The sequence below is a fragment of the Seriola lalandi genome, unplaced genomic scaffold, assembly GCF_002814215.2.
Source record: "Seriola lalandi dorsalis isolate HSWRI2012SDOR001 ecotype SW California unplaced genomic scaffold, Sedor1 jcf7180002054408, whole genome shotgun sequence".
NCBI classification, from domain to species: domain Eukaryota; kingdom Metazoa; phylum Chordata; class Actinopteri; order Carangiformes; family Carangidae; genus Seriola; species Seriola lalandi.
In genome coordinates, this window is record NW_019524961.1 from 263,589 (window position 1) to 290,648 (window position 27,060).

Below are 27,060 nucleotides of genomic sequence, written 5' to 3' on the forward strand. Positions count from 1 at the left end.
GTGGGGGGTTGGTCACTAATTCAGGAACCTCCACATGCAAATCAGCACGGAAACATTGCCAAGCTTTTTCTCTCTGAGGCTCCGGGATGCTGAAACTGAGCACGATTAGCACTCAACACCAGTGTCAGATGCCGGAAACCCCGAGCTTTCTGAGGGCCTGGCCTTTTGTTGGAGCCCCTTCCGTTCAATGGCTGGCCCCATCGTCATGTTTTTCCAGGTGTAAGCTCTCCTGGCGAGTTGCTTTCATCCAACAGTTACACCAGGTTTTGTGGGTTCCGTAGAGATCACAGCGAAGGGTTCCTGGAAAACCCTCCAGACTATCCTGCACAGTTCAGGTTTGCGGACGTGCAGATGTGGCATTAAATTAATGTGCAATCTTATTATATTTTAAATACATACCACGTGTTGGAAAACACTATTAGAGGCAAAATAACTATATGACTTTAACTAGGCTATCCTGGCAGGACTCATTAGACGATAGATGATACTTCTCCAGCAAAAACATGAGTCAGATGTGGCCAGGGAGCCCATGGGCAGGAAACAAACACATCATAATCCTCCACTGTAATTGGGCAAATGAGAGATGTTGCCATTGGACAATGGCACTGAAGCAGATGGCAACGGAGAGGGGATGTAAACCTCCCACTACCCCTAGCCTGGCTTTCTCCCTTTTACAGTATTGCTCCAAAAGGTAGAGAGGCAGGCATCATTTCAACAACCCCTTCAGATTGTCTGCCTCTTTCGGTCCTGCACACATAAACACGAATACACACACACACACACACACACACACACACACACACACACACACACACACACACACACACACACACAAACACACACGACTCTTCCAGCAAAAGTGAATCTCTCTTGTCTCCCATCAAAGCACCTTTTCTTCCAAGACCCCCCACTGAGCTCGCTCGCTAAGAGCCCTCCTTTGAGCCCCTAATGCACGGGCAATCAGATTAGGGCCGTCGATGTAAGCCTTGAATTACTCACGTTATGACTTGATTGGCCAATAATTTGATTGGAGTCACATCTCTACTTCCCCTGGTTCTTCAGATCCCATCTTCCCTGTCCCTCCTTCATTTTCCCGTCATCTTCTCCCTGTCTCCCTCTTGCTTGAGGCAACAACAACAAGTCTGGCTGTCAGTTTTTGAGGCAGGGTTTAACCGTTTCCATGGGGATCGCAAAACTGACTCATCAAGGGGAAAAGAAGTCATCCCACTGTAAGTCACATGCAACCTTTTATACCACGAAACAAAAACATTAATTATCTTGTGACAGCGTGACACTGAATAACCTTTCGTTTACTATATAATGACACTCACTATGAATCTGGTATTATACTGATATAAAAACTAGACAGATATTGACGGACAATCCAAACAAGGCTAGTGGGTTTTGCCAGTTATAAATACAATAAAAAGTCAACATGAGGAATACATACTTGTAAAGAACTATTGTATGAAAAACCTCCCTGAAATAAAACAATAGCCATTTTGTAATAATGACAAAAGACAATTTTTCACTCATTGACTCAATAATTATGTGTGATTGTATAATATATAGCGAGACCACACAGGGATTAACACCACTGCAGGTGCTAACAGGTAATTTACATTTTCATTCAGCGTTCACAGTCACACTGACCTGTGAATTCATGTAACAACTCACAGTGGGTGGTATACAGATAGAACCAGTGGTATCAACATATGGATAAATCAGTGCAAAGGTGTCAGTTTCCCCATACAGCCTCAACTGGATCTGCCAGAAATAGTGAAAACGTGCTACACTGGGTTAGAAATTAAGTAAAAGAGACTGTTTGGGTTTGTCGGAGCCGGAAAAAATACTTTGGAGCACGTGGAAAGGGGGCTGCCTTATAAGAGGAGAGGCATGAAACTTTACTCATCTCTGGCCAAAGCCAGTAACAAGGGAGAAAATATCCTCCATGGCGTGTTAATGCGAGAAAATGTACAGTTTCATGCCGGTTAACGGTAAAACATGTTCATGAGTATGTGTATGACATTTTTACTTTACTGTTAAACACAAACAACGTGTTTCCTAAAAAGCAATTACCTGTCTTTCGATAAATGAACCAAATGTTAAAAAAACACTGTTGAAACCCTTTTCTCCACATTAAATTACTTTTCCAGAAGAATTACTGTGAATTACTTTTCCCAAAAAATATTACATTGCCCATCCCTAATGACAGAAATTGATGTTTTCCTGGAAAAACCATTTGCAAAAAAAGGAGGTTCTAAGAAAGGACATATCCTGTGCTATGAAAAACTAAAACCATACTTCCTCTTGACTTTGGGTTGTTTCCGAACACAGTTGGCTCAGATGAAGGAGCAGTCAGTCCAAATATGGAGTGATGTGATATAGTGAACAAAAGCATCCCTATATGTTATAACTTAATCTCACAGAGGGCCCTCGGAGAGACTGATCATTATTCAAGATGGCAGCGCCTCCCCACCAGCTAGCTTGTCAAGGCTGCCTCTTCCTTTCTCTGACAGTTATGAGGTGTACGTACCCTGTTAATAAGGGAATACTGACTATGTGCTGTGGTTCAGCGGTTGGTATAGTGTGGACTGTAGCATCGCTATGGAAACATATGGCATACAGATCTGTGATTTGTTCTCATGAGGACTAACAGAGGCTGAGGAGGCCGAAGGGTATTCTGTTTAGATATCCGGTGAAGAGGAACTGTGTGAAACACCACAGGAAGATGTAAACTTCCCTGTCAAAATGATACAACACATGAGGAGCAAAAGGAAAAGAAAAGAGGCATTAAGCAGATCAACTGATGTGCAAAGAGCCTGGAGTACATATTTAAGGTGTCTCCAGTCTTATTTCACTGCATGAAGGCAAAGAGCTGATTCTGTTTGACTGCTAACTTCAAAATGAATCTGTGAAGAGTGTACTGCTCTGCAAATTAGCCTGGGAGACATTTTGTATCTATGTCACATAACCAGCAGAGAGAAGGATGCGGATGGATGCTCCCTCTACTGAGCGGATGGTTTGATAGTGATCACATCCCCGGTTTTTTCTCCCTTTTTCCCTCTTGTCTACCATTCTCAGTTTTAACTTTCTTCGGCTGTCACACTCCTCTGGAAGAAGGCAGTCATCTGCTATGAATCATGCCATGCTCTGAATCAAATGTAACAACACAGACTTGCAGCCATGTAAACACAGGCATACGCAAATGATGGCAACAGACAAATCGCAGTCGCTGGCAGAAACAAAGACATTCCCGTGAGCTGAGCATGTTTGACGCATATGAAAACGTACACATCCAAGAGAAAGCGACGGAGCAAAGACAGAGGAAAAAAAAAAAAAAAAAGCATGCAAGTAAAGAACTGAGAAAATCAAATATTTTGACATTCAGCATTCAAAAAATATGTGAAAATAAAAAAGTAAAACATTCAAAATCACAGTAATCATTCATGGCAGTAAGAAAAACCTGAAAGGAACTGCTAAGACATCCAGGGGGCGTTTTTTTAAGATGCTGTCAAGAGAGAGAGGTCACCACCTTGATCGTGGCATACGATAACACGGGGACAACAGCGCTGAGATAACCCAAAAGATAATGCAAAGATAAAACCAAAGATGGCAGCTCGATAACCCTCACACAACATAGCTGCAACACAAAGACGGCATGAAGAATACTAAGATAACGCTCAAAACAATGCCGTGATATCACAAGCAAAAGCAACAACAAGCCGGCACTTGGGCCGAACATCAAACATACAGTAAGTGAAGGAGACAGAAAAACAGCTTTTAAGGTTGGAGTGGATGAGAAACATTGAGAGACATAAGAAAGACAAATGGAGATAAGAGAGAGAGAGCGAGAGAGTGAGAGAGACAACAGAACGAGCCAGCATGCCGTCACACAACAGACATCACAAGGCGTGCAGACAAAATATTGACACTGTGCAGAGACAAAAAAAAAAAGAAAAAAGGGGCAGCAGAGAATTTAGTGACTTCAAGATAAGAGTTGATATAAATAAATGTGCAAGAAAAAGCAACATTTGCATGACAGACTCTTTGTGAAGGCGACATTCTCAAATAAACGGCTTGATTGTTAAAACACGCACGCTGAAACTGTGCCGTGCAATACAACAGTGGCGACTTATGTAAGAAAACAATTATTATAACATTAAAAAAAGGGGGCTAGAGACATTGCAAAGTTATCAGGGAGAGGTTTTTTTTTTGCCTGTTAGAAATACACTTGAAACCATGAGTGGGTTTTAGGAATGTGCTGATGTTTTGCTTTTGATATAAAAGACTTTGGAGGACAGGCAATGATGTGAAATCACCTCAGAGGGGCCTCTACACCCACGTGCCATACATCTACCTGTCTCCTCTTAGTTTCTCCCTCTGAACTGCTGACCATCTCTTACTCCATCCAGACCCTGGAGAAAAAGAACCGCGCAGGTAAAAGATCCTCCGAGCCGCCCCTCCCTAAGCTTAACTCTTTTTCTTTCCTCTCCACATCCATTGCCTCTTCTCCACACAGCAACAGTCGCAGTGTGTATGTACATACGGTATGTGTGCGCCCACGGGGCTTAAGGGCAGGTGCCCTCGGAGCTTAGATAAATTACGCTGACCTTGACTTCTTAGACATCTGAGGCAAGACCTCAGTAGAGCGGGAAGGTCAGGGCAGCATTTTTTTTTTCTCATTATCTCTTTGACATGCAATAAAGACACACATCCTGCCAAAATGAACATTTCACACGATCGAAAACGTGATACGCCGATGAGAACCTTTACTGTCTCTATTTCCATCTCTTCCTGTCTTTATCTCCCTCTTCCACGGCTGTGTCCACACACTCACACACAAAGACTCATGGGAGTAGTGTCAGTGAGATGAAAAGGGACCCGTTACTCTGGCTTTCCTCCTCCTCATTAAGCAGAATGGGACTGGGACTGGTGTCAGAGAGCTGGTTCATCAACCCTTCAGCAAGACAGAGCCCCGGCCCTGATCTCCCTCCATCTCTGCTCTGCCTGGACTTGCTGCTCCCTTTTCCTACAGACCTCTCACATATGATTGAAGACACTAGAAATGGAAACAGTCAGTGTAATTTAACATGGCAGTCCTGTAGAATTTGTTAAAGAGGGAGGGAAGTAGTGAGGGAGAAATGGTGCGATGGAGAGAGGAGGATGGGGGATAAAGGGAAAGATAGAGGAAGTCGTAATAAGGAAAGTTGTGTTTGATGGTGTGAGGACAGCTGGCTAATGAAAAAGGAACAGGCACGTCTGATAGGAATCATTTGATGTGAAAAGAGCTAGTTCAGTGAATCAAAGGGCAACTGTACGTAACACTAACTAGAACCTGCACTGATCACTGCAAGGAAACATTTATACTATATGAGGGAATGAAAGTAATTAATGTCCTTTTTATTTCTTTCGCTAATACACTGTTTGAAATACAAACAAAAGTACACTGTGTTATCTTCTATCTGCAATAGAAGCCCAGCTATGTCTGGCAAAACTGTTTAAGTGTAAGCGCTGATACAGGCTCGAATCTGACTGTGCTGCAGCACTCGCAGCTATGATTAAATATGATCTATGCAGAGTGACTCTCAGTGCGACGGGAATGTGAACTCACACAAGAATGCAACAGTAGCTTAAAGTTGCCATATGTGCTTATGACGCTGCAGTGGAAGGGTGACATTAATCAAACGACTTTTTCTGGTTGAATTAAATATGAATTTAACGTCCTATGTTTTAATATAGCCAACTCATGTGTATAAACAGTGGGAAATTGACATGATCAAAAAGTGGTATACAAGGTTGACAAGTGTGTAGTTTTCATATAAAGCCTTTACTTCTTATTTAGAAGCATATAACAATGTAATAAGGAGAGGATCTATATCTCTATATCTCGTATCTAACTATGAGAAAGCTTCAGTTCTAGTACTATATATATATATTATATATTATAAGTCTATATATATATATATATATATATATATATATATATAGACTTATAATATAATATCTTCTATAATTTGTGCACTTTAGTGTTGTCACTGTCGCTTTTCAGTTTGCCCCGTCCTCACAGGCCTTTTCAAAGCATTTAGAAACCAGAAAGCAGCCACTGTTATTAATACAGCCCATTTTCTAAAGTGTGCTACTACAAGGTAGACCATAGTATCTGCTACTTATCTTCATATCAGCTGAGTGAATACATTAATGAATGAACAAATAAAAACATAAAGTCTTACTGACAGTCACTTCTGTGGGAATTTACTAAATCCTCTTGCAGGAAGAGGATATTCATTAGTGCTGCATTCATGCCCTTCATTCACTATGAGGACTAGCAGAGGCACTGCTATGAGATGCTCCGATACCGTTTTTGTCTTCCCAATACTGATTCCAATACTTGACCTTGGGTATCGGACGATACCAAGTACTGATCCAATACATTACATAAAAAATTAATAAATAATAATAATTAAAAAAAAAAACGCGCATATACTACTAACTCTGTATAGATGTGATATTATTGCCATCATTGTTGCATGGCAGGGCTCAGGTTAAACCCTTTGTGAAAAAATGAACACATGACATATGCCACAGAATCTTTCTTTTATCATCTAATTTGATTGTCAGCCATAAAAAAAAAAAAAGTAGGAATAAATAACAATTCCTACAGTAGTTGTCCTAACACTAGTGCCACCCCTGGAAATGGAGGCAATGCATACTGTACACATTTCCTTTTCACTTGTGGGACTTTCCAGTGTAACATATTGCCAAATTGCCAATTGTGCTGGCTACTTTTTTAGAGCAGCGAAGAAGAATTGATTTCCAGGAAAATGGTTGTTTTTATCTGGGAGCGAAAATATAAAGTTTATTAATAAATAATTAATCGGATCAGTGCGTAGACTCATCTAATCACTGACGCCTGATCCAGTATTTTAGGCAGTATCAGAGCCATTTCTGATACTAGTATCGCTGTCGGAATAACTCAAGTATTCACTCGATTGCGGCCAATGCAAATACAGACTGGAACGCATGTTCTTCGATACCGCACGTGTCTTTGCTCAAAATCGAATCTTTCTTTTAGATAAGCTGTATATGTGTGTGTGAGTAGGTATGCCATTGTCATTCATCCTTTGGAGTCCCTTCTTTTAAAACTTCTCCTGGTGCTTTCCAGTCAGTCGGAAAAGCAACAGGTTTTTACATTCTAAAGTATTAAGGAGGAAAAGGCTGTTTTATTTTTTTTACATTTCTGAGACCGCATATAAGCAGCTGAAAGAAACTGACAAAAAATAGGTTACGTGAGCACCACTCAAGTTAAAATTACAGTTCTCAAGACTAGAGGATAGCAGTAAGTAGCCTTGCAGTAGTATTTCTGACACCTAAAATTCAATGAAAGAAAAATGCTCAGTGCTTTCCCTTTACGTAGATCAACAGTGTGGTACCTTAGCTGAATGCTGAGAAGCGCAGTATGGTATTTAAGGTTAAGGGTAACAGCACTGCATAGCAGAGGTAGGTATAGGGGTGGATGGAGGGATAGATGGAGAGATGGTGGGACATAGGAAGGACTGGGGGTGGCTGGCATTGAGGAATCTAATCCCCAAGTTAATTGGTATGACTGATGAAGACAAATTGAAATGGGTCAGCTGAATCAGGGAGAGAGGATGGCTGCAAGAGAGGGCTCATTGTGTACAATGCACACGTAGTTTAACACAGAAAGGACGTGGATATGCATTCGGAAGCATATAAAGACAGGTAAAGGTGAGATGTTTGGAATATAGCTGCTTAGTTAAATCAAGATAAAACCCTGGCAGGAAATGAACCTGTGCTGGTTAAAGATCAAACCAAACATTCTTGGTGATAGCTTTCGATAAGGTGGAAGGGTTCTCAGCTTTTCGCAGGTTGTCTTCTCAGGGCCAGCTGAGTAAATGAATGCAAAGCGTTTCACCTGGTCTATGTGTGTCAATGCTGAGTGTGGAAGCCCGGTCCTTTGAACGTTGTCTCTGCGGGCCTGCTAATTGAGCCAGATCAATTCACAGAGACGGCGAGCAGGTTGGCACAGTTGCCACATCAAAGAGATTCTAATAACTGCACACTGTGGCCATTACCAAGCCTGAAAAAGCCATATTTATGTTTGCATCAAAGCAAGCATGGCAGCATTGAAAACACCCAGAATGCAGGCCTTCACTATTCTTTTTCAAGCCGTACAGTTTAGACACAAGGCCATTTTGGAGCAATTTGGGACCAGAATAGACGCTATTCACACATACATAAATACAACCACTCCAAACTGTACTTTAATTAGATCCCTATTTCGCTGCGAGTGGAGACCAATAAAAACACACGCCAAAAGAATCTAATGACAGACTGTAATTGTTAAAAAGAAATTGCAATGATGTCAAAATGATTCCTCTGTATCTGTGCTAAGTTTCACACAGCAGCAGTCTGGCAGGATTAGTTATGCTGATGCTGTCTATTGCCAGTTATGCCTTTCCTCCCCCCTGTCTCTCCATCTATCTCTCTCTCTCTCTCCAACTCCCTCTGCCTGATAAGTGATAAGTTTGTAACTTTGGTCATTAGCGCTGGCCTGTCTCCTGCTGCACAGGCTGTCTGAGGCGACATTATGGCTGGCAGGCCGCTCACTCTCGCCTTCCAGTGCTCTATCTTCCCGCGATGTCTCTCGCTTTTTGTGTCCCCCTTTCACCCCATTTTTCTCGCACTCTTTCCTAACTTCTTTGCTTCATCTCTTCACTCCAGCTTTCACTGATTTATACTTAGTCTCAGTGCCTCTGTTTCTCACTCTGTCTCACGCTCACAGCTCGGCACGTCTCCGTGCTGCTCGGCGAAATAATTTACCGCACGCAGCGCTCCTGTGGATGATTGAAGCGTAATTAGACGGCAGAGACAGTGGAAGCCAACGGAGGTGCTTGGGAGCCAGTGCTCGTCAGATGGTCCGTCTCACTCTCATTGGCTTTGCCCTTCAAAACTATCACTTCTGCTGGAGGAGCAGGGAGGGGAAGGTGTGCCGAGCCACACCACAGTCAACTACATTGCAAAGAAATTACATGTTGGCAAGTGATTGTATCCTTTATGCTTTATTTTATGTGTACCAACATTTTCCTTCATTCATGTCGATGCAAAGGTTGCATATCTGAACGGAAACACATTATAATGGAAAAAAATATATAAACTTCTTTAAACTGGCAAACCTAAGTGCTGATTTATTAAAAAGAATATAAAAAACAAAACGTTAGCAAGGTTAATTCTTTTAAATTCAAGACAAACCCACATGCATACGGTATGGGGAAACAAAGCAAAAAGGAAAGAGACATACAGCAATTAGCTTTCTGCTACAGAGTACCTGAAAGTCACCTTGGTGGAGAGGAGGCTACAAAGCCACAGGTGCTTGCTAAAGGACAAAACTATAGATGACAACAAAAAAGTGAAGTATATACACAATATGCTTACTAGCATCCTTTGGATCTTTACACCCTGCATTCAAATGTGCAGCTTGGTAGGCAAAAAAATATGGAAGGAAACAAGCTGCTGTGAGTGACTATAATCATAAGGAACCCTGTCGATAGCACCTGTATCCCAAAGTCTGTCCAATTATCCTGCTGTATTCACAATACAATATTTTCCCCCTACATTCTCCTCAGAGTTAACCCATGCTTAGGGGAAGGCAGGCTTCGCTAGGCTAGCTGTTGTCAGCAGGCAACTTTAACAGCACTGTCAGCCAACCCTTTGATTATTTCCCGGAGGTCACCCTGTGTTGAGCTGAACTGTGGGATCCTGGAGGTCAACGGAGCTAAAACGTCAGAGGAGTCACCTTAAAAGGATAATAAGAAGACTGCTGACTGACTGTGGACCACCCAGAGTGGAATCCGTGCTTTTCACATGAATATAAATGTGATATTGACAGGAAATCTTCCACAGGAGAAGAGAAAGGAGAAGACGGCAGAAGAGACAGAGTGAGTGCAAAGAGGAGTGAGAATAAATGAGAGAGAAAGTGAGCAAGAGGACTGAACACGCTGGTTCGTTTCACACCGTTAAACCATCTGAAGCATCTGCTGGTGACTACTGGTTGATGTGCCGGTGCGAGCACTGTGTTATAAACATTTGGGATTCACTTCATGGAGGCACTTTAATGATGCTTTTAGCATAATTTCCCCACTGTAATGTGAAGTGAAGGGCGAGCAGCGCCTTCCTGTCTGCCTGTAGCTTCTGTGAACCTTATAAATATTGGCTATTGGAACAAGGGTAGTAATGGAGGCACACTGCACCACAAGCTCCGTCACCACGGCTTAAACCAGGGCATCTGCAAAAGCCCTCCAAAATCAAATCGTTTTCAAGTAACTGTGGCGTAAAATTTATTAATTTTGTTGTTTTGTTTGTTAATTTTAAAAATGTATCCTTTTTCTACATAAAAAATAACATCATAATGGAAGAAAACCATATAGACACATCAGGAATCAAAAATAGAAACTAGAAAAGAGTTTTACCAGACTATTTGAAGGATAAAACAAATTCAAATGACACACATTCACACGCATCTTTATGAGTGGAAGCAGTAGTATGAGTATCACAGAATTTGTGGTGGGATTCAAAGAAAGAAAGTGTCAGCTCTGAGTTTATATTGGTCCTAAGTATGTATAACTTCAAAGGAGGGTGGATATTGTCAGACTCCATAGGATGTCAGAGTTGTTTTGCTAATTCTAGCCTGTCCACAATGAGAAGAGAAGAGAGTACAAAAAAAAAAAAACAGAAAGAAGAAAAGGACAGCTTTGTTTTCATCCGGACCGTTATCAGCAGAAGCCGACTGCAGGGAGAATAGGGAGGGATGATTTCCATAAAGACTGGCTGTTGTCTGAAAGCAAGCAGCTGTCAGGCGGAATTACCTCTCCGACACAGACACCACAATCGAGGGCGCCCTTCCCATAATTCAGTCTGATTGGCTCAAGGGGAAAATGGCAGCCTGTGGAGAGTGAGGCGAGCGGCTGGTTGACAGGTTTGCATTTGCGAAGCTAGACGTGGCGTTTACCTGTTATCATTCTGTCGGCTCAACGTGTCAGTTTTCTCAGTTCAGAAAGCAACCTCAACAAAGTGACAAAGAGAATAGAGTCCACGGTGTTAGGAGGCAAATACGCGCCGTAACATTATTCTATGCACGCACGCACGCACGCACACACGCACACACGCACACACACACACACACACACACACACACACACATAAGGGGTGGGGCAAAATCGTAATAAATGCTCTGACGAGTCACAAAGCTTGTCTGTTCCATTTGAGTGACAGCACATCTGTACATGTTGTTAACTATGTAAAATGTGCATTAGGTACTTTAGTACATTTTGTCATCTTTAAAATTCTGTAAAACTGAATGAAATGTAAAATAAAATGAATGCTATTGGACCACCATAGTAAAGGCAAGAGTCTTGCTGAGGGCTAGCTGAGAAGATCAATACCACTGGAGCTACTACTTTTCTTAGCTAAGCATAGCAAGACCGGAAAGTAGGTAGAAACACCTAGCCTGGCTCTGTCCAAAGTTTATAAACAGCCCACCGGCAGCTCTAAAACTTGTTTTTATCAGTTTTATCTCAATTATCCGATCCATTCACAGACAAATAAAAAAAAAAAAAAAAACGTTGTATTTCCGTGGTGATTTATGTCTAACTTTTTCTTGGCAACCAGTTGCTGGGTGCAGTGACCTCCTGGTTGGCTTGCAGTCTCACGGTGATTAAACTGCAGGGAGTCACTGTGCTGTTTGCCAAAAAATAGTTACAGAACATAACTCCATGTAAAATCACAGTTTGCATTTTTCTTTTTTTTTTACATCTCTATCTTTGTCCAGATTAAACAAATGAAATACAACATGTTAATTTGTTATCTTAAGTTAAGTTTGTTGACAGATTTGGATTTCCCCCTGCTTCCATTGCCTCCGGGCTCTAGCTTAATACTAAACACACAGACATGGGAACACTTTATTAGGAACACCATATTAATACTAATCCCTTTGTTCTCAAAACAGCCTCAGTTCTTCATGGCATGGATTCAACAAGATGTTGGACACATTCCTTTGAGATTCTGCTCCATGTTGACATGATTGCATCACATAACTTCTGCAGATCTGTCAGCTGCACATTCATGCTGCCAATCTCCTGTTCTACCACATCCCGCCCCCCAGATGTTCTATTGGATTCACATCTGGTGACTGGGGAGGCCACTGAAGTTCACTGAACTCATTATCTTGTTCATGAAACCAGTTTTGAGACCACTTTTCCTTTGTGTTATGGTGCATTCTCATGCTGAAAGTAGCCATTAGAAGATGGTAAATTGTGGCCATAAAGGGATGTATATGACTGGCAACCATACTCAGATAGGCTGTAGAATCCAAACCATGATTGACTGGTATTAAGGAACCAAAAGTGTGCCAAGAAAACATTTCCCACACCATTATACCACCATCAGCAGCCTGGACTGCTGACACAAGGCATGTTGGGTCCATGGATACATGTTGTTGATGCCAAATTCCGACCAAATTCTACCATCTGCGCGCCTCAGCAGAAATCCAGATTCATCAGACCATTCTACATTTTTCCAGTCTTCAAATGTCCAGTGCTGGTGAGCCTGTGTCCACTGCAGCCTCAGATTTCTGTTCTCGGTCGACAGAAGAGGAGACTGACGTGGTCTTCTGCTGTTGTAGCTCATATATCTCAAGATTCGAGGTGTTGTACATTCTCAGATGTTTTTCTTTCTCACTACAGATGTAAAGAGTGATTATCTGAGTTACCTTAGCATTTCTCTCAGCTCCAGCCAGTCAGGCCATTCCCACCTGACCTTTCTCATCAACAAGGCCTTACTGTCTGCAGAACTGCTGCTCACTCTATGGTTTTAGTTTCTAGTAAACTCTCATGCACTGTACGGTATGTGCAAATATACAACAACAAATATGTATATGGTTTTGTGTGTGTGTACAAATGATTAAGATTATTATGTGTACGTTCAGAAATAACCAACCACATATTAAGCACAAGCACAGGCACACACACAATAAAATACACATTGTCAAGTTCATACACAAATTTGCACACAGACAAACAGACATACACACAAATACACACAAATGCTCAACACCTATGCTAAGTGCTCTTATCTGTGACTTGTGTAGAGGTGAGTGACAGGAAGGGAGGCGCAGGGGGGAAGTGTCCTTTAGGTGTCTTAATTATGGCTCCTCTCCTCCCTCTCGCTGTCACCATCCCCAGGGGAGGGCAAGACAAAAGGAAGGCAATGTTTCATCTCTGCTGCCTTGGTATTTCAAATTCCAAGGGGAGTAAGAGAAGAGAGACAGCAGGCTGTTACATTGGAGAGAGAAGAGGAAATCAAGTGACGCTTCCCTTTTCCCTCTGTTTTCGCTCTTCTTGCCTCCTTTGCAGCTGTATTTAAAATAAGCCACCTTAATAAAAGCATTTTAATGGCGTCAAGGCAGGAAAAGAGGCAAAACTTGATTACTGTGACGGTTTTATTTAATGAGCTCAAAGCCTCTGGCTCTGACTTGCTATTCGTTTATTACTTTGTTGTGGAGAGATATATGTGACAAAATGGAGCAGGGAGAGTGAGAGAATGAGGCTGAACGCTCTTATTGCGGAAGTCGTCCGTGGCATTAGCAATCGTCTTTGTGATTTACACCTTCCTCAAGGCTCACCTGGGTTTTCATCCGGCTCCGCCAGGGGAACACTGTTCCGCCGCAACAGAGCCGAGGGTGTCAGAGACACCTTGGCAGGTAGCAAGACACAGAGACAGCCTGCTGTTAATTATTGATGGGAATAAATTGCACTCATTGGATGTTTGGCAGGGCAACACATGGTGGATGAGAATACAAATGTGTTTATGAATGTGTGAGTGTTTGTGTGCGCAGAGAAAAAAAAAAAGATGGCAAGAGGAAATGGCATTAAGCAAAAGAGAGGGGGATTAGAGAGAAAGACGAGGAGACAAGGTAGAGGAGGAGGAGCCGATAGAGTGATGGTAGTGATACCTGGTAAAGAGACATTAGAGAGATGCAGAGGGAGTCTATAAAAGCAAACTACTCCTTAATGTCTCTCACAAGTGTGATAAAAGCACAGAGCTGCAGCACAGAACGTTGGCCGTTCCATTCGTGTGAACAGAACAAGGGAAATTCAAAAATAAACTCTTATACACGGATGCTAATAGTAAATGATTTTGTGAAAGTGCCCACACACACACACACACCGGACATACAGACACACCAGAGACACACACACACACACACACACACACACACACACACACACACACACACACATTGTTAAAAAGGTCAGCTCTTTTGTTTTGGGACACAAGAGCTCACTCATGAAAATATTGACTGAGTAAAGGGGAGCAATGCAAAGTGTGGTCTTAAAATCAGATGGGCAAAGAGCACTGCTTCTTATCTATATTCTGAGAGCCTGCCCTCTTATAAATATTGGAAGGAGGACACTGGTGGGGGAGAGGAAACGGCCAAATGGTGCATTTGAGAAATGGCACACCTGAGCACCGCACAGAATATCATCTCCTCCTGTCAGATCTCATCCCATTTGATCAAAATAATTGCCACATTCATCGTTATCATCAATTCTGTCATCTTCACCGGCGCCGTGGCCATTCTCCGTCTCATCATGGCTGCTTTGGCTTCAAGGGGGGGATTTCGGCATCAGATCAAATGCAGGCCATCTCATCTCAGAAAAGCACTCATAATGTACCTTCATAGTCATCACCATATTCATTGCTTTAATGCTACTGACATTTTGTTCACCTATTTAGATATTCTGACACCTGCAAATCTTCGGCCGGTACAGAAATAGCCCGCTTTAGCCACGTGGGCTTCGTCTGTCATTGATGTTCACAGAGATGGCCCTGCTGTGCTTTGGTCTATAGTGGCTCTGTGCACAGTCAGCATGGAAATGAAACATTTTGAAAAGATAAATGAGACAAGGACAGTCGCCTCGACTGAGGGTCGAAATGCACCAAACAATATCACAGATATTTCTTGTTCTGGAACCACAGTTCTTTTGGGGTATAGCTAATGAGCCCGTTAGCCAAGTGATCTGCTAGAACTGACAGACAGTCAAATATCTAATAACTGATGTTAAATCACAATCTTAATATACAATATATATAATATACAATAGTCTAAGGTTGAATGGTAGATAAGTACATACCCTGCCAGTGTGCTTTTTAACCCTAAGCCATACCTCTCCTTGTGCATCTATGTCTGTCAACCTGGCTCCATTGTGCAATTCACTGGGGCCCTCTTTGTACTACTGAAACAGCCTCCATCTGCTTCCACTTCAACAGGCTAATATTACTGCATAACACAGGGCAAGCGGCTGGTCAAACCTCAGTCAAAGCAGTGATAGCCCCCACACAGGTGACCAAGTTAGTTTGTCACGGAATGATGAAACACACACACGCCTGCACATAACAACGTCCACATAACCACTTGAAACAAGGGGCCCACAAGTGAACAAGCAAAGTTTTAATACTGGCCTGTGTGAGAGAACAGATTTGCCCTGTCAGAGAGTGTGAGGAAGATAAAACAGACCTACATGCACAACAGTCGCCTCCCAATTTGTAATATGAAGATACACAAATGTAGTTAAAAGCCCACATTCAAGAGTCTTCTTATATTTAAGTGAAGAAGTGTGTCATTAAACAGCAAAGCAACATGGAAAATTACTTTTTGTAAAAATTTGTTTATGGAAAAAAACAGTTTGTATGTGGGAGCTTTCAGATCCATCAGCATCTAGTGTTAAGTGTACAATGGTAAATCCCTGGAGGGAAGTGAATGTGCAACAAAGCGCTAATGATAATGCAAGAGGAAGTGGTGATGCTAACTTGTTTTTAAACACTCCTTACCTTGGCCATTTGGGCCTGCACCCCAGTGGCTTTGAGAGACGACACGGCCTTCTGTGCTGCAGCTGGGCTGTCGAAATCCACAAAGCCATAGCCTGGAGAGAGGAGAGGAGAGAGAGAGAGAGAGAGAGAGAAAGAAAAAAAAAGATGAGCATTAGAAAAGAAAAAATTAAGGCAGATGACTAACAAGGAGAATGACAGGCACTTGGTAATTGTAGCAGTAATAGGTTGGTAACATGACTACACAGACTGCCAGTTCTCATATCTGGTGAGCACTACATTGTTTGATAATTAGTGACACTGACGCTCATAGGGGGATGCTATGCATCTTAATTAGCTGCATGGATGAGCGATTCAGTAATAACAAACCCCGGCACCCTGCCCACCTCCACCTCCGCGCGCACACACACACACACACACACACACACACACACACACACAGAGACACACACACAGACACACACACACACACGCCTGCAAACAAAAAAACAAAAACACATAAGCACTGAGTACAAATCAAGAATGAAGACTATCGCTGCTGCAATTCTGTCGAAGAGAAAATCTAATTTGTAGTTTAATGACAACTCATATGCATTACTTCAACAAGTAGAATAATTCATGTAATGGTGATTTCTGAAAAGTCTGTGATTAAAAATCCATGATTAAAGAAATATTATACACATGTACACACTCATCCAAACTCATTCTTCAGAACATCATCATTTCCAGTTTTCACTTGTTCAGCCTTTTGATTTTCGAAGACTGTGAAGCTGGCTGGCCCACATCGTGTTCCTCAACAACCGGCATATTAACACAACCCCATTTCACAGCCTCCATAATCCTCTCCCCGGTAACAAATCTCTCAAAGGTTGACAGCGTACCAGAGCTACCGCCATTCCTCCCTCTCTCTCTCTCTTTCTTCAGCTCTATCTCTCTTTCAGACACATAAACACAATGCTTATATTTCTCACAATTTTCTGTCCATCTTCTTACTGTCCTCCTCTGTCTCTAACACGCTGTCTCTGTCTCTCTCTCTCTCTCTCGCTCATATTTTTTCTGACATTAACAGCCACCAGCCCCCATCTGGAAATTCATCAGCGGAGGAAAGTGGAGGGTATGAAATTTGTGGCTGTGATTTATGAGTTATTGTGATCCCGACGTTCTCCGGGATGTATCGGAGACGGGGGTCACGTCTGTGTTAATTAAAATTTGGTGGCGGATTAAAAGCAGTCAATGGTGCCCTCTGATCCACTGTTTCAGAAGGAAAGTGTAATTAGAAAAGGATAATGGGTGTGAGGTGGGGAAGGGGGATTCGCTGGCGTGGTTACCCCATCATGTTAGAAAGGATCACGTACTCACACATACTAGCACACACATACACACAAACACCTTACTTTCTCACCCTGTCTGTGTGCAGTTCGCTTTTATACAATCAACAAACATCTCACTTTCTTAGACATTTCAGGTGTGTGTCTGTGTGTCGGTGGTGGTGGTGGTGGGGGTTTGGGTCATTTTCCTGTCGGATGGCGGTGAAGGAGTGTGGAGTAATGTGAAAATCATAACCAGTGGCGGAAGAGAAATTGAGCGCAAGGACTGATTAATGGCCAGCTGTTAGAGCGGGGCTGGGAGGGGTGGGCCTTTAATTGTGGAAATATGAAGAGCCAGAGTGAAATGTGCAGATTCAAATACCAGCGACAGTCAGAGAAACTGGACCATGAAAGATTTCTCTCTCTTTTTTTTTTTTTTTTTTTTTTTTTTTGTAATTGCTGCAATGAACAGGGTTTCCCACCTTTTATTTAACTCAAGCAGGGATGACAACGTACCCATTTAGCCTGATTTGGACTGAGATTTGCTCACCTCTGAATTTTAGAATCAGATTGGTTGTCGTTTGACGTTCAGTTCAGAGGCATCAGAAGATGATGAGGATCCGGCTCTCGGAGAATCGGGAGAATATCTGGCATGTCAGAAATTGTAGCTGGCTGTCTAAAGTTTGATTTCCCACATGGCTGCTGTCAAAACATTGTTTTTAAACTGTAGCGAGCTTGTTTTAATATTATTGGATTAGTATTAGCACGGATTAGATTAGTAAATTGAGGCTAACTCTAGTCACAACTGAGACTGTGAACTGAACGTTGCTGCACAGAGAAAGACCATATTTTCTGCATCTTTTGCCACCAACCAAATACATTGTTGGTGATTTAATTTTATTTGTGGTGCTCACAGCAATGAAGAAATATATGGAACTACAGATGTATAACAAAATACCAACATAAAATGTCTTTGTAATGTCTTTAGAATGACACATAAAGCGATTTCTGATCTGATAACCCTATTGGCAGGACTGCATTATTTGTCTGCCCCGTCCAAAACGTTTACAAATCAAAAATAAATCTGTTTTTCAGATGGTGGCTGAGAATGCGGTTGAGGTTTGGTTAGATTTAGTCACAAAAATTAAATTATGTTGAGGGGAAAATCATGGTTTGGATTAAAAAAATGTCCTGCAGTAAGTTTAGAGGACCTTCGTCATCATGCTGAATATAGCAAACACGTGGTTAAGGCTCGGGGATGATTCCATTGATGAATAAAAGACACTAACGTTGACTTAAGGTTTGAAACAGGAAATGAACAGTACTCCCCTGTGTTAAAGGCTAATGTTGTGTTGACCCATCCATCCACTCTGACCTCCCTCCTACACAGACTTTGTCACTTTATAATAGTTCTTCCTCTTCTCCTGGCATCATTCCTACACATACTAGAGGGCTTTGTCACATGAACGCAAACATATGTCAGTTTGGGCCACTCGCTGAAAATGACTGATGTTGTCTCTTCTTCTTGGGAGGACAGTCTCGTTTTCAGTGGGGCTGAGATGTGGTCACTGTGAAGGATATGGCATGTGATTCACATCATATTTATACTCGTTAAACTGTTCAGTGACACCTCGTGTCTTATATGGAGCCATCTGCAGGCATCGTGATGTTTTTCCACTCATTTTATATGCAGGGGTTTCCCTTTAATTTGTCACATGTCTGTGTTCTTCTGGTTAAAATAAATTTCAGTGAAAACTGTTCACAATGGAATATCCAGGGAAGGGGGAATATTGTTTTTGGAAACACATGATGTCTTTTAAAAGTTATGTTTTCACGGTACCACAAACAACATTTCATTCACGTCCACTGCCCTGGGATGAAGACAGAGAAATGAAGAAATATATACAAATTTGGGTGAGTAAAGCCGAAACTATCCGCATGGCTAGACACCACTAGATGTGCTTTATGTCATTTGGAGGAACTGACCATTTAAACACAATGAAGGAGGGAGGGTCCATATTAAAAGCACACATTGAGTGATGGCTGATCCTCTTTAATAATCAGAATATTCCAATGGTGGATACTTGGGACTCCCAATTACAAATTTAATATTCACCCACTACCACCTGGAGCGTACTTATCAAACTTTCAGCAGGGTGAGGATTTTAGAGAATGCTGACCTATATTCAGGCGGCTCTGAATGGAGGAAGTAGATGAGGGGAGGGTGCAGAGAAAGACAGTGAGAGAAATGGTGTGTACAAAAGGAAGGGGGTTATTTGGGGTCAGCTGAATCGACACTCAGCCGAGCTGCCTCCACTTGCAGATCCGGTTTTCTCTTCTCCTGTGCGGTTGTTGCAGCTGATATATGCATAATGATTCTGTATTGTGGAATGTTTGATCAGTAGCCACGGGGTAAAACTGTTAAAGGCTTGTTTTGTTCGAAAAGTGAATAATAATTGAGAGACATGGAGACATCTCAAGTCAAGGCAAAAGAGTTGTGGAGGTCATGGAAAAGTCGGCGTATTTGTATCTGTGTTTGTGTGTGTGTGTGTGAGCTCTTCTGCTTCAATACTTGTGAGAAACAATTTGTAGCATTAGAATAATGAAGTTAAGTGGGTCATTCAGGCTCATCCTCACCGTTCAAAGAGTAAAGTATAAGTTTATACATTATACTTAGATTAATAAGAATTATTTATTATTTTATAATCAAGGTAAGTATAAAGATTGAGAATTGGGTTTAAAACATAACTACACTTTTTTCTTTCTCTTTGTATGTAGATGTAAACTATAAGGGGTATAAGGGATTTGGGACGTGTGGAAACAGTGTTCGAGCCTCATGCCTCTTGGCAGCGGCTGACTGACATCGCATGACCGTGGCGCTGCTAGAAGTGTACAACTGACTGAGGCAGTTTCCCCCCTTTTTTTAACAAATCCACACAGTGTTTGTTATGTACCATACTACAACTAAAGACGCCTGTCCCCTTCAACATTGAAAATTGGCAGGAGCCATTGTGCTGTGAAGTTTGTATTCCACTTGGAAATCGGACACTAGTTAGGCTAGCTCACTGACATTGGCATTGATCTCCACTAGATGTTCCTTTTCATTTGTTCAACCCCTGTTGAGTCATCGACAGCTGCCGCATACTCAGGGCTGTGTTTGTCCTGTGTTATACTGTAGAAACGACGGGGATAAAACTAGTGTCAGCTGTCTGGCTCTCATGGGTTTAGCTATAGTGATGGTAACCAGACGGTGAAAATTCACAGAAAACAGGTTGTCCTCTAACTTCAGCCTTCTGTGATTTCAGTCTTAATTCAGAGTAACGTACAGTGTCACAGATTAACTACAGGGAGTGCTCGGATCACTTATGGGACTAAGAAATAGGTAATAATGTTGCCCACCAGCTGGTTAACTGTCTTTGTGACTTTGTAAATTGAGGTGATGAACTTTTTTTAGTGCCTGCTAACACAGATTTTGATGTTTTTATCAAATTATCAGCAGAGACAGTGTCAGTAAGTACCAAAAATTCACTCCTCTTGCTTCTCATACCAATGAAAGGAGCACTGTTACCTAAGATAAATAAAAGAAACTTCAATTTCTCCTTTTCTTTGATTAAAATTTTTGACCACTGTCTATATGTATTGATATTTTAATTGTGATTTGACTTTGAGTTCCATCACAATGACTGGTATAAATATCCTCAGTATGTTCAATGGTTTATCCAGAGTTATTGGGACATTGTTTTTAAATGTACCTCCATTGTGGTTGAAGCAGAAATCCTACTGTATAGACAGTGTGAGAAAAAGTTGTTTTATAATTCTGGTGAACTAGCCCTTTTAAACTAGGTTTGTATACTTGCTAATGTATGGACGGGTGTAAACATTTGCAGATGCATTTACTGTATGCTACACTGATCCTCGTTCAGTCGCTGAGCAGAAGAAGAAGTCGATTAAGTTGCGAAGAAGCAGCAGGGTCAAAGAGTCAAGGAACAACGTTACACTCAATTTAAGACACCGCACTCCACACACTTAAACGACACACACACCTACACACAGATGCTCACAGATGTTGCTTGAAGAATGAGTTTCTGAAGCCAAGTACATGCTGTACTGCTACTGTATTCAATATGGGTACTCTACAGTTACTATCTCAAGTGGGATGCAGAGGGCAAGGTGCTGCTTTGAAGCCTCTGCAACAACACAAACATCCAATCGATAGCTGTCACTTAAAAGCAGCTCAAAGTGACTGGCTACATGCGTGGCTGCTGATAATGCTGTGCAGCTGCACACTAATATGCACTCACACACACACACACACACAGAGTTGCTGAAGCACACACATTCACACAAACACACTGGATGTTTGACACGCGCATGCACTCACACGCACGCACACTATATGCACAGACACACAGACTGTCTGTCTGTCTCTCTGAGAGAACATGAGCTGCCATATCATATTTCCTGGTCTGGCTCTAACAGAGAGCCTGTCAAGATAAAAGGACCATCTTCAATCAGTTACTACAGGATGATGCTATAGTATGCTACCACCACTTCCACTCTACTGTAGCCCCAGTGACTGCACTTGTGTGTATGAGGCAGGGTGCTCCCTAACATATTCCCCCTGCGGAGGTCTAGTACTACAGTAGATGCCCCCTTGGGCTACGCTCCACACAAAAGTCTTCAGTGAAAAGCGGAGATAAGGGACTCATTACAGTGCGTGTATCGACATATCAATCATCCATGCATCATTCATGCATTCACCATCAAATTATGCTAATCCTAATTACTTCTGGGGAAATTACCATTCTTTATCTGCTAATAGTCGGGATTGTTTGGGGTTTCCTACCCACGATATCCACCACCATTTTCCCCAATATTTTCATTTTTCACATTCTCATATTCAGCGCTAATGATCCCATTTTGCACCACGTACAATGGAATAATAATGCCCTAAGTATGAATAATGAATCAGTGACAAGTCACGGAGCATTACAATGGTGTACAGGGCAAACAGTGTAATTGTTTATGTCCTTGTGAGTCATCAAGAGGAGTTCTGAGGCTGCCGTTGCACATGGGTGATTAATCATTGTGGTTACACGTATGTTAATAATTCCTACTTTGCATGTATAAAAGTAATTATGGTTAATGGAGGAGATAGATGGACCACTCCATGGACAAATATGCATAGCAATGCCTGTAATATGATTCTTATGATTCATGGTGCAGCCTTATAGTGCCGCATCTTGTTCCATCGTGTGGTATCCGCATCATTTTGACACCACTCTGCCTTTGAACTGCATATACATATCGATATACATAGACTATGTTTACAAATGCCTGCATGTGACTTTTTTTTGTATTTGTATATTTGCGAGTGTGCATATACTTAATATACAATAGTATAAGCACTGAGCCCAGTCAATTAATACATTTGTTGATCAAGACAAAATTAATCCATGAACTTTTTGGTGCCGCAACTAAGGATTAATCTAATCATTTTCTTTTATTTTTTATGTTGTTTTGAATGTCAGAAGGAATGAATAATGCCCATTTAAAGTCAAGAGCCTGAGGTGATATCATGATTATTGATTATTTTTTGTGTCATCAGAAGTCCAAAACTCAAAGATATTCAGTTTACAGTGACATAAAACTGAGAAAAGAAGCACCTGCTCACATTAGCGAAACTTGATCCAGCAAATATTAGAAATTCTTCTTTGATGACTAAAATAATCACTTGATTAATAAAACTGTGGACGTTTTTCTGTAAATTCAACTAGTGAGGTTATTCTCTTTTTTACATTGCTGTAAAATGGGTAAATTTGTGGGTTTTTGAATGTTAATTAGACAAATCAAACAATCTGAAGCAATCACCTAAGGCCATGGAAAATTATGAAGACTCACTTTTTCTCTATTTTCTAAAATGTATTAGATTTACTGATTCGGTGATTAATCCTATACAAATAATGATTTGATAACAAGAGTCATTGTTAGTTATAATGACACAGCTACTCTCACTGAGGCATTACAGTTGTGTTTATGTGACATGTCGTAACAGAAGGAATTTAGAAGAAAAAACCTAAATACAGAATGAATGAAAGGAAGCCATTGAAATATTTTATTACTTGTACATTTATAGATGTCTACGGTTCATTTGGGGATTTCACCAGGCTTCTGCCCAGCAGGGAGGGTGGGTGACGGTTTTGGGAGGTTGTGGTGAGCTGTGCTAACACTGAGGGAGAGGCATGGGGGTTTTAAATAGCAAGATGGACCCATGACTAACTGCGGCCAAACCAAGACCGCCTTGGTCACACTCCAAACCCAGAGAGAGCATCCTCACTGGGACTGCATTCCTCTGTCCTCCTCCATTTATCCTGCACCACCAGCAGCTGACTGATGATAAATTTTGCGGCTACCCTCCACTAAACCATGTGGTGGGGTGTGTGCGTGAATGTGTATCTCTTGTGTCGCTTGTGTGTCTGTTCAATGGGTGTGTATGACCTCCAACTTTTTTGTTTGCGTGTGTGTGCATGTGTGGGTACATGAGTAAACAGGGGAGGATCATAAATCTATCTTTCAGTCCCACAGAGAAACATCTGCAATTTTTTTTTTTCTTTTTTATGGTGTGTATTACAATGTTAGCTTTGGGTTAGGCACTTCTGACCACATCACTGCCATCAGAGCATTAACACCACAGAAAAGTGAGAAGTCGTAAGGCAACACTTCCCCAGTAGAACTAGAGCCTCATCTATGTCTGACAACCTACAAAATAAACATCTGCAAACACAAAACAGCTGTAAATCCACATTGTGTTCCTGCACACATAAACTTAAATGACAGATGACGTAAAATTAGCAACAATTTGCACCATACGAACATGAAATTGCTGTATTTTCACACGCACACATACACACACACACACACACACAGCAGCTCTTGGAACTCCTCAAAATAAAGATCCCTCATTTACTTGTCCAGTGTCACCATCCTGCCTGCCTTGCGCTTGGAGACAATACAAATTTGTTGTAAAATAACTCTCACAGTGGGCTGTTTTATATTAGACACTGGCGAGGAGATAGCGGTACAGGCAATTAACTTATCAACCCTGCAACATGGATTTATAGCTGAGGCATTCGTCTTGGGCTGAAGCAGCCAGCCTACTGGCTGTATTGTATTTCCTGTCATCTTCTCTTGCAGGTGTAGGAGTGTCCTTGTCAGAGAGCTGCAGTCGGGATCTGCAGAGGGCAGAGTGCCAGGGCTTAGGGCCAAGGGGGCCACTGGCAGCTCATTGTGCTGAAGACAAACTGAGCAGGAGGTTAAAAAAAGGCGCACCTCATCCAATATTTGTGTAAGTGTTATAGATGAATTCTGTGCAACAATGCACGTACAGAACTGATGCATACAGTAGCGAAAAGATTGGATGCACGTTAGGGGTGGAAACTGTTTAACATTCATGCAACCCTTATGCTAGCAACACATTTTCACCTGCTCTGATATTCTTTAGAAACTATGAAGACCAAGACTGGTGCCAAATCACACTGTAGAAACTGTCATAATGAAGCTATTTTGTTAATACTGAAGGAGGGATGAAATGTGAAACACAGAACTATGTGAGATTAACATTTTAACTGGTCAATATTGAAATATCTTAACATATGGGTTCATTTCCTCTATATCTCAGCATTTCTTTCAAGGTAATTTTCCTCTTCATCATTTTTCTTCCTTTTCAACAGTCTTTCTTTTGTTCCTTAATTAATTCATATCTATTCACACTCATTAGCTATAGCACAGCGCCATATGGCTTCTACTACATTTCAGCTCTAAATTCAGCCTGACAGCCGAGACACTATTTAAAATATGTTATGTTACAATCTACACTGTGCTGCTAAAAACTGGTATCAAGACAAATGGAGTCTGGTTTCAGATGAAGTATAGCTTCCAGTCATTGCCTCTAAATTCTCTGGAGATACAGAATTACGCTCACAGACCTGAGGAGGCATTCGAAAACAAAGTATTCACACAGTTAAACAAGATCTACTCATTGCTGCCATTCACTGATTTAAAGTGGCAGAACATGTCGTGAAAGAAAAACGTAAACGTGTGCAGACATGGTCGTCATTCAGATCCCTAAATGGCATCGCCGCTCGCCTCCTGGGTGGCTCCATCAGCTTGCTTGCTTAACAGCAAAACCCCCCTGTGTTTGGTGCAACATGTGAAGAGCACTCGAGAATGGTTTGAGACCTGAAAGGTGTTAATTACTTGTCAAGAGGTTGTTAAAATGAGACCTGTGGCAAAAAAACTGAGAGGCTATATAGAACCCCCACACAGATATTGCAAAGAACACATACACGCACACACACACACACACACATGCATTTACACGGCTAAGTACTACCACTAACGAGTGTACAAGCAAACACAAACTGCTAAATGCCAGTCGACACACACAGCAGCATAATCACACGTTATGACGTGTATAGATAGCAACACAAGTGCACCCACATACGCGGAAACACACACACTTTCATACACACTCAGGTTAGAATGTCAAACACCCTTGAATAGCTGCTCATTATGGTACCTGTTGATGTGAAAATGCCACAAGCACTTCAAGCACATTTTTTACACAAAGAGCAGGTGCAGTCCTTCTGTCACATTTCTCTTTCACTTCACCTATGGGATATTTTCAAACAGCTGCCCTCCCTTCATTCCAGATATACCTGGAGATTAATAACTTTAATATTCATGCTGAGTGCCAACTTGTGTGCTAGCATTTTATCCCCATTTGGGTCTTTGTAATAAGCAATCTTATCACGTCATGTACTAGGCCTGAAAGCACCACCAGCGAGATGAGAGGGACAGGCTAAATATTTGAATAAAGCCGGATCAATGAAAATCAAGCGCCCTCTGAACATGGGCAAAATCTCCAGGTAAAGACAAACATTAAATTCTGGACAAAGACAAAGTGTCCCATTCCTCTGAACATCTAGGCAGCCCATTTTTTTCTTTTTTGACTTCCATCTGTTAGTCATTCATGAGGAACGGTCTGGCCGCCTCCAGCTAGCCTTCCTCTTCACTGCAGTTATGATTTATGCCTTCCTTAACTAATCAAGGGTATGATCATTAGTCAGGGGATATTCAAGGGGCCAGGGCCTTGTCAGGTCAGTGGAAGGCCGTATCTCTCATTGTGGTTCCCCTGCCATCCACGTGTGAGGTCTGGGATAAGAGATGACTGGAGGTACGCCCCCTCACCTTCCACCAGTGCCCTCCGAGGCATTTGTCAACAAACAAGACAAGCAACAGGGAGCCCAGGGTTGTGTTGTAAAATGGACTGAGTCAGTGACTAGAGAAGAAAGCCATGATGGTGACAAAAATCTGCAACAGAGATTGCCAAGAGCCTGTTTGTACTTTGTTGAAATTTAATACAGATTTCTCTGTCTTTGTTCGGATCCAGGGGACAGGCAGTGAAGAACAACATTTTAGAAATGAACAAATATAATACAATTTTATTGTACAATAATATAAATTGCACAAATCTGCAATGGATCTCTGTGTAAAAATAGTCTCGGGACACCTTGGTCTATTTTGAGGCGTAATTCTGTGGCTCCTGGATATCACCTCACCACGACCTCAACTACACGCACACAAACAAGCATTAAAAATACACACACATATACAGGCAACGACCACACTGAACGCAAAAACAGCGCAGGAAGTGGGGGTGGTACAAAAGGTCAGAGCTCAAGGAATGCGGCGCTGATGGCCCGGCTGCTTCTATTTACGACAAACTTGGCCAATCATACGCCTACTTGGTGAACAGCCAACTTGGAACTTACTGGAATGTATATTG

At 41.8% G+C, this 27,060-nt stretch overlaps 1 protein-coding gene across 6 annotated transcripts in view; it reads right to left on the bottom strand.

The window, feature by feature from the left end:
- The window catches only part of rbms3 (RNA binding motif, single stranded interacting protein), a 273,401-nt gene that overhangs the window by 106,432 nt on the left and 139,909 nt on the right, over positions 1–27,060 (bottom strand). For all 6 annotated transcript variants that reach the window (XM_087175003.1, XM_023409817.2, XM_087175004.1 and 3 more), the window contains one exon: positions 15,910–16,001. In XM_087175003.1, coding sequence (XP_087031129.1) covers positions 15,910–16,001 — 92 coding nt within the window. The remainder of the gene's footprint in view (positions 1–15,909; positions 16,002–27,060) is intronic.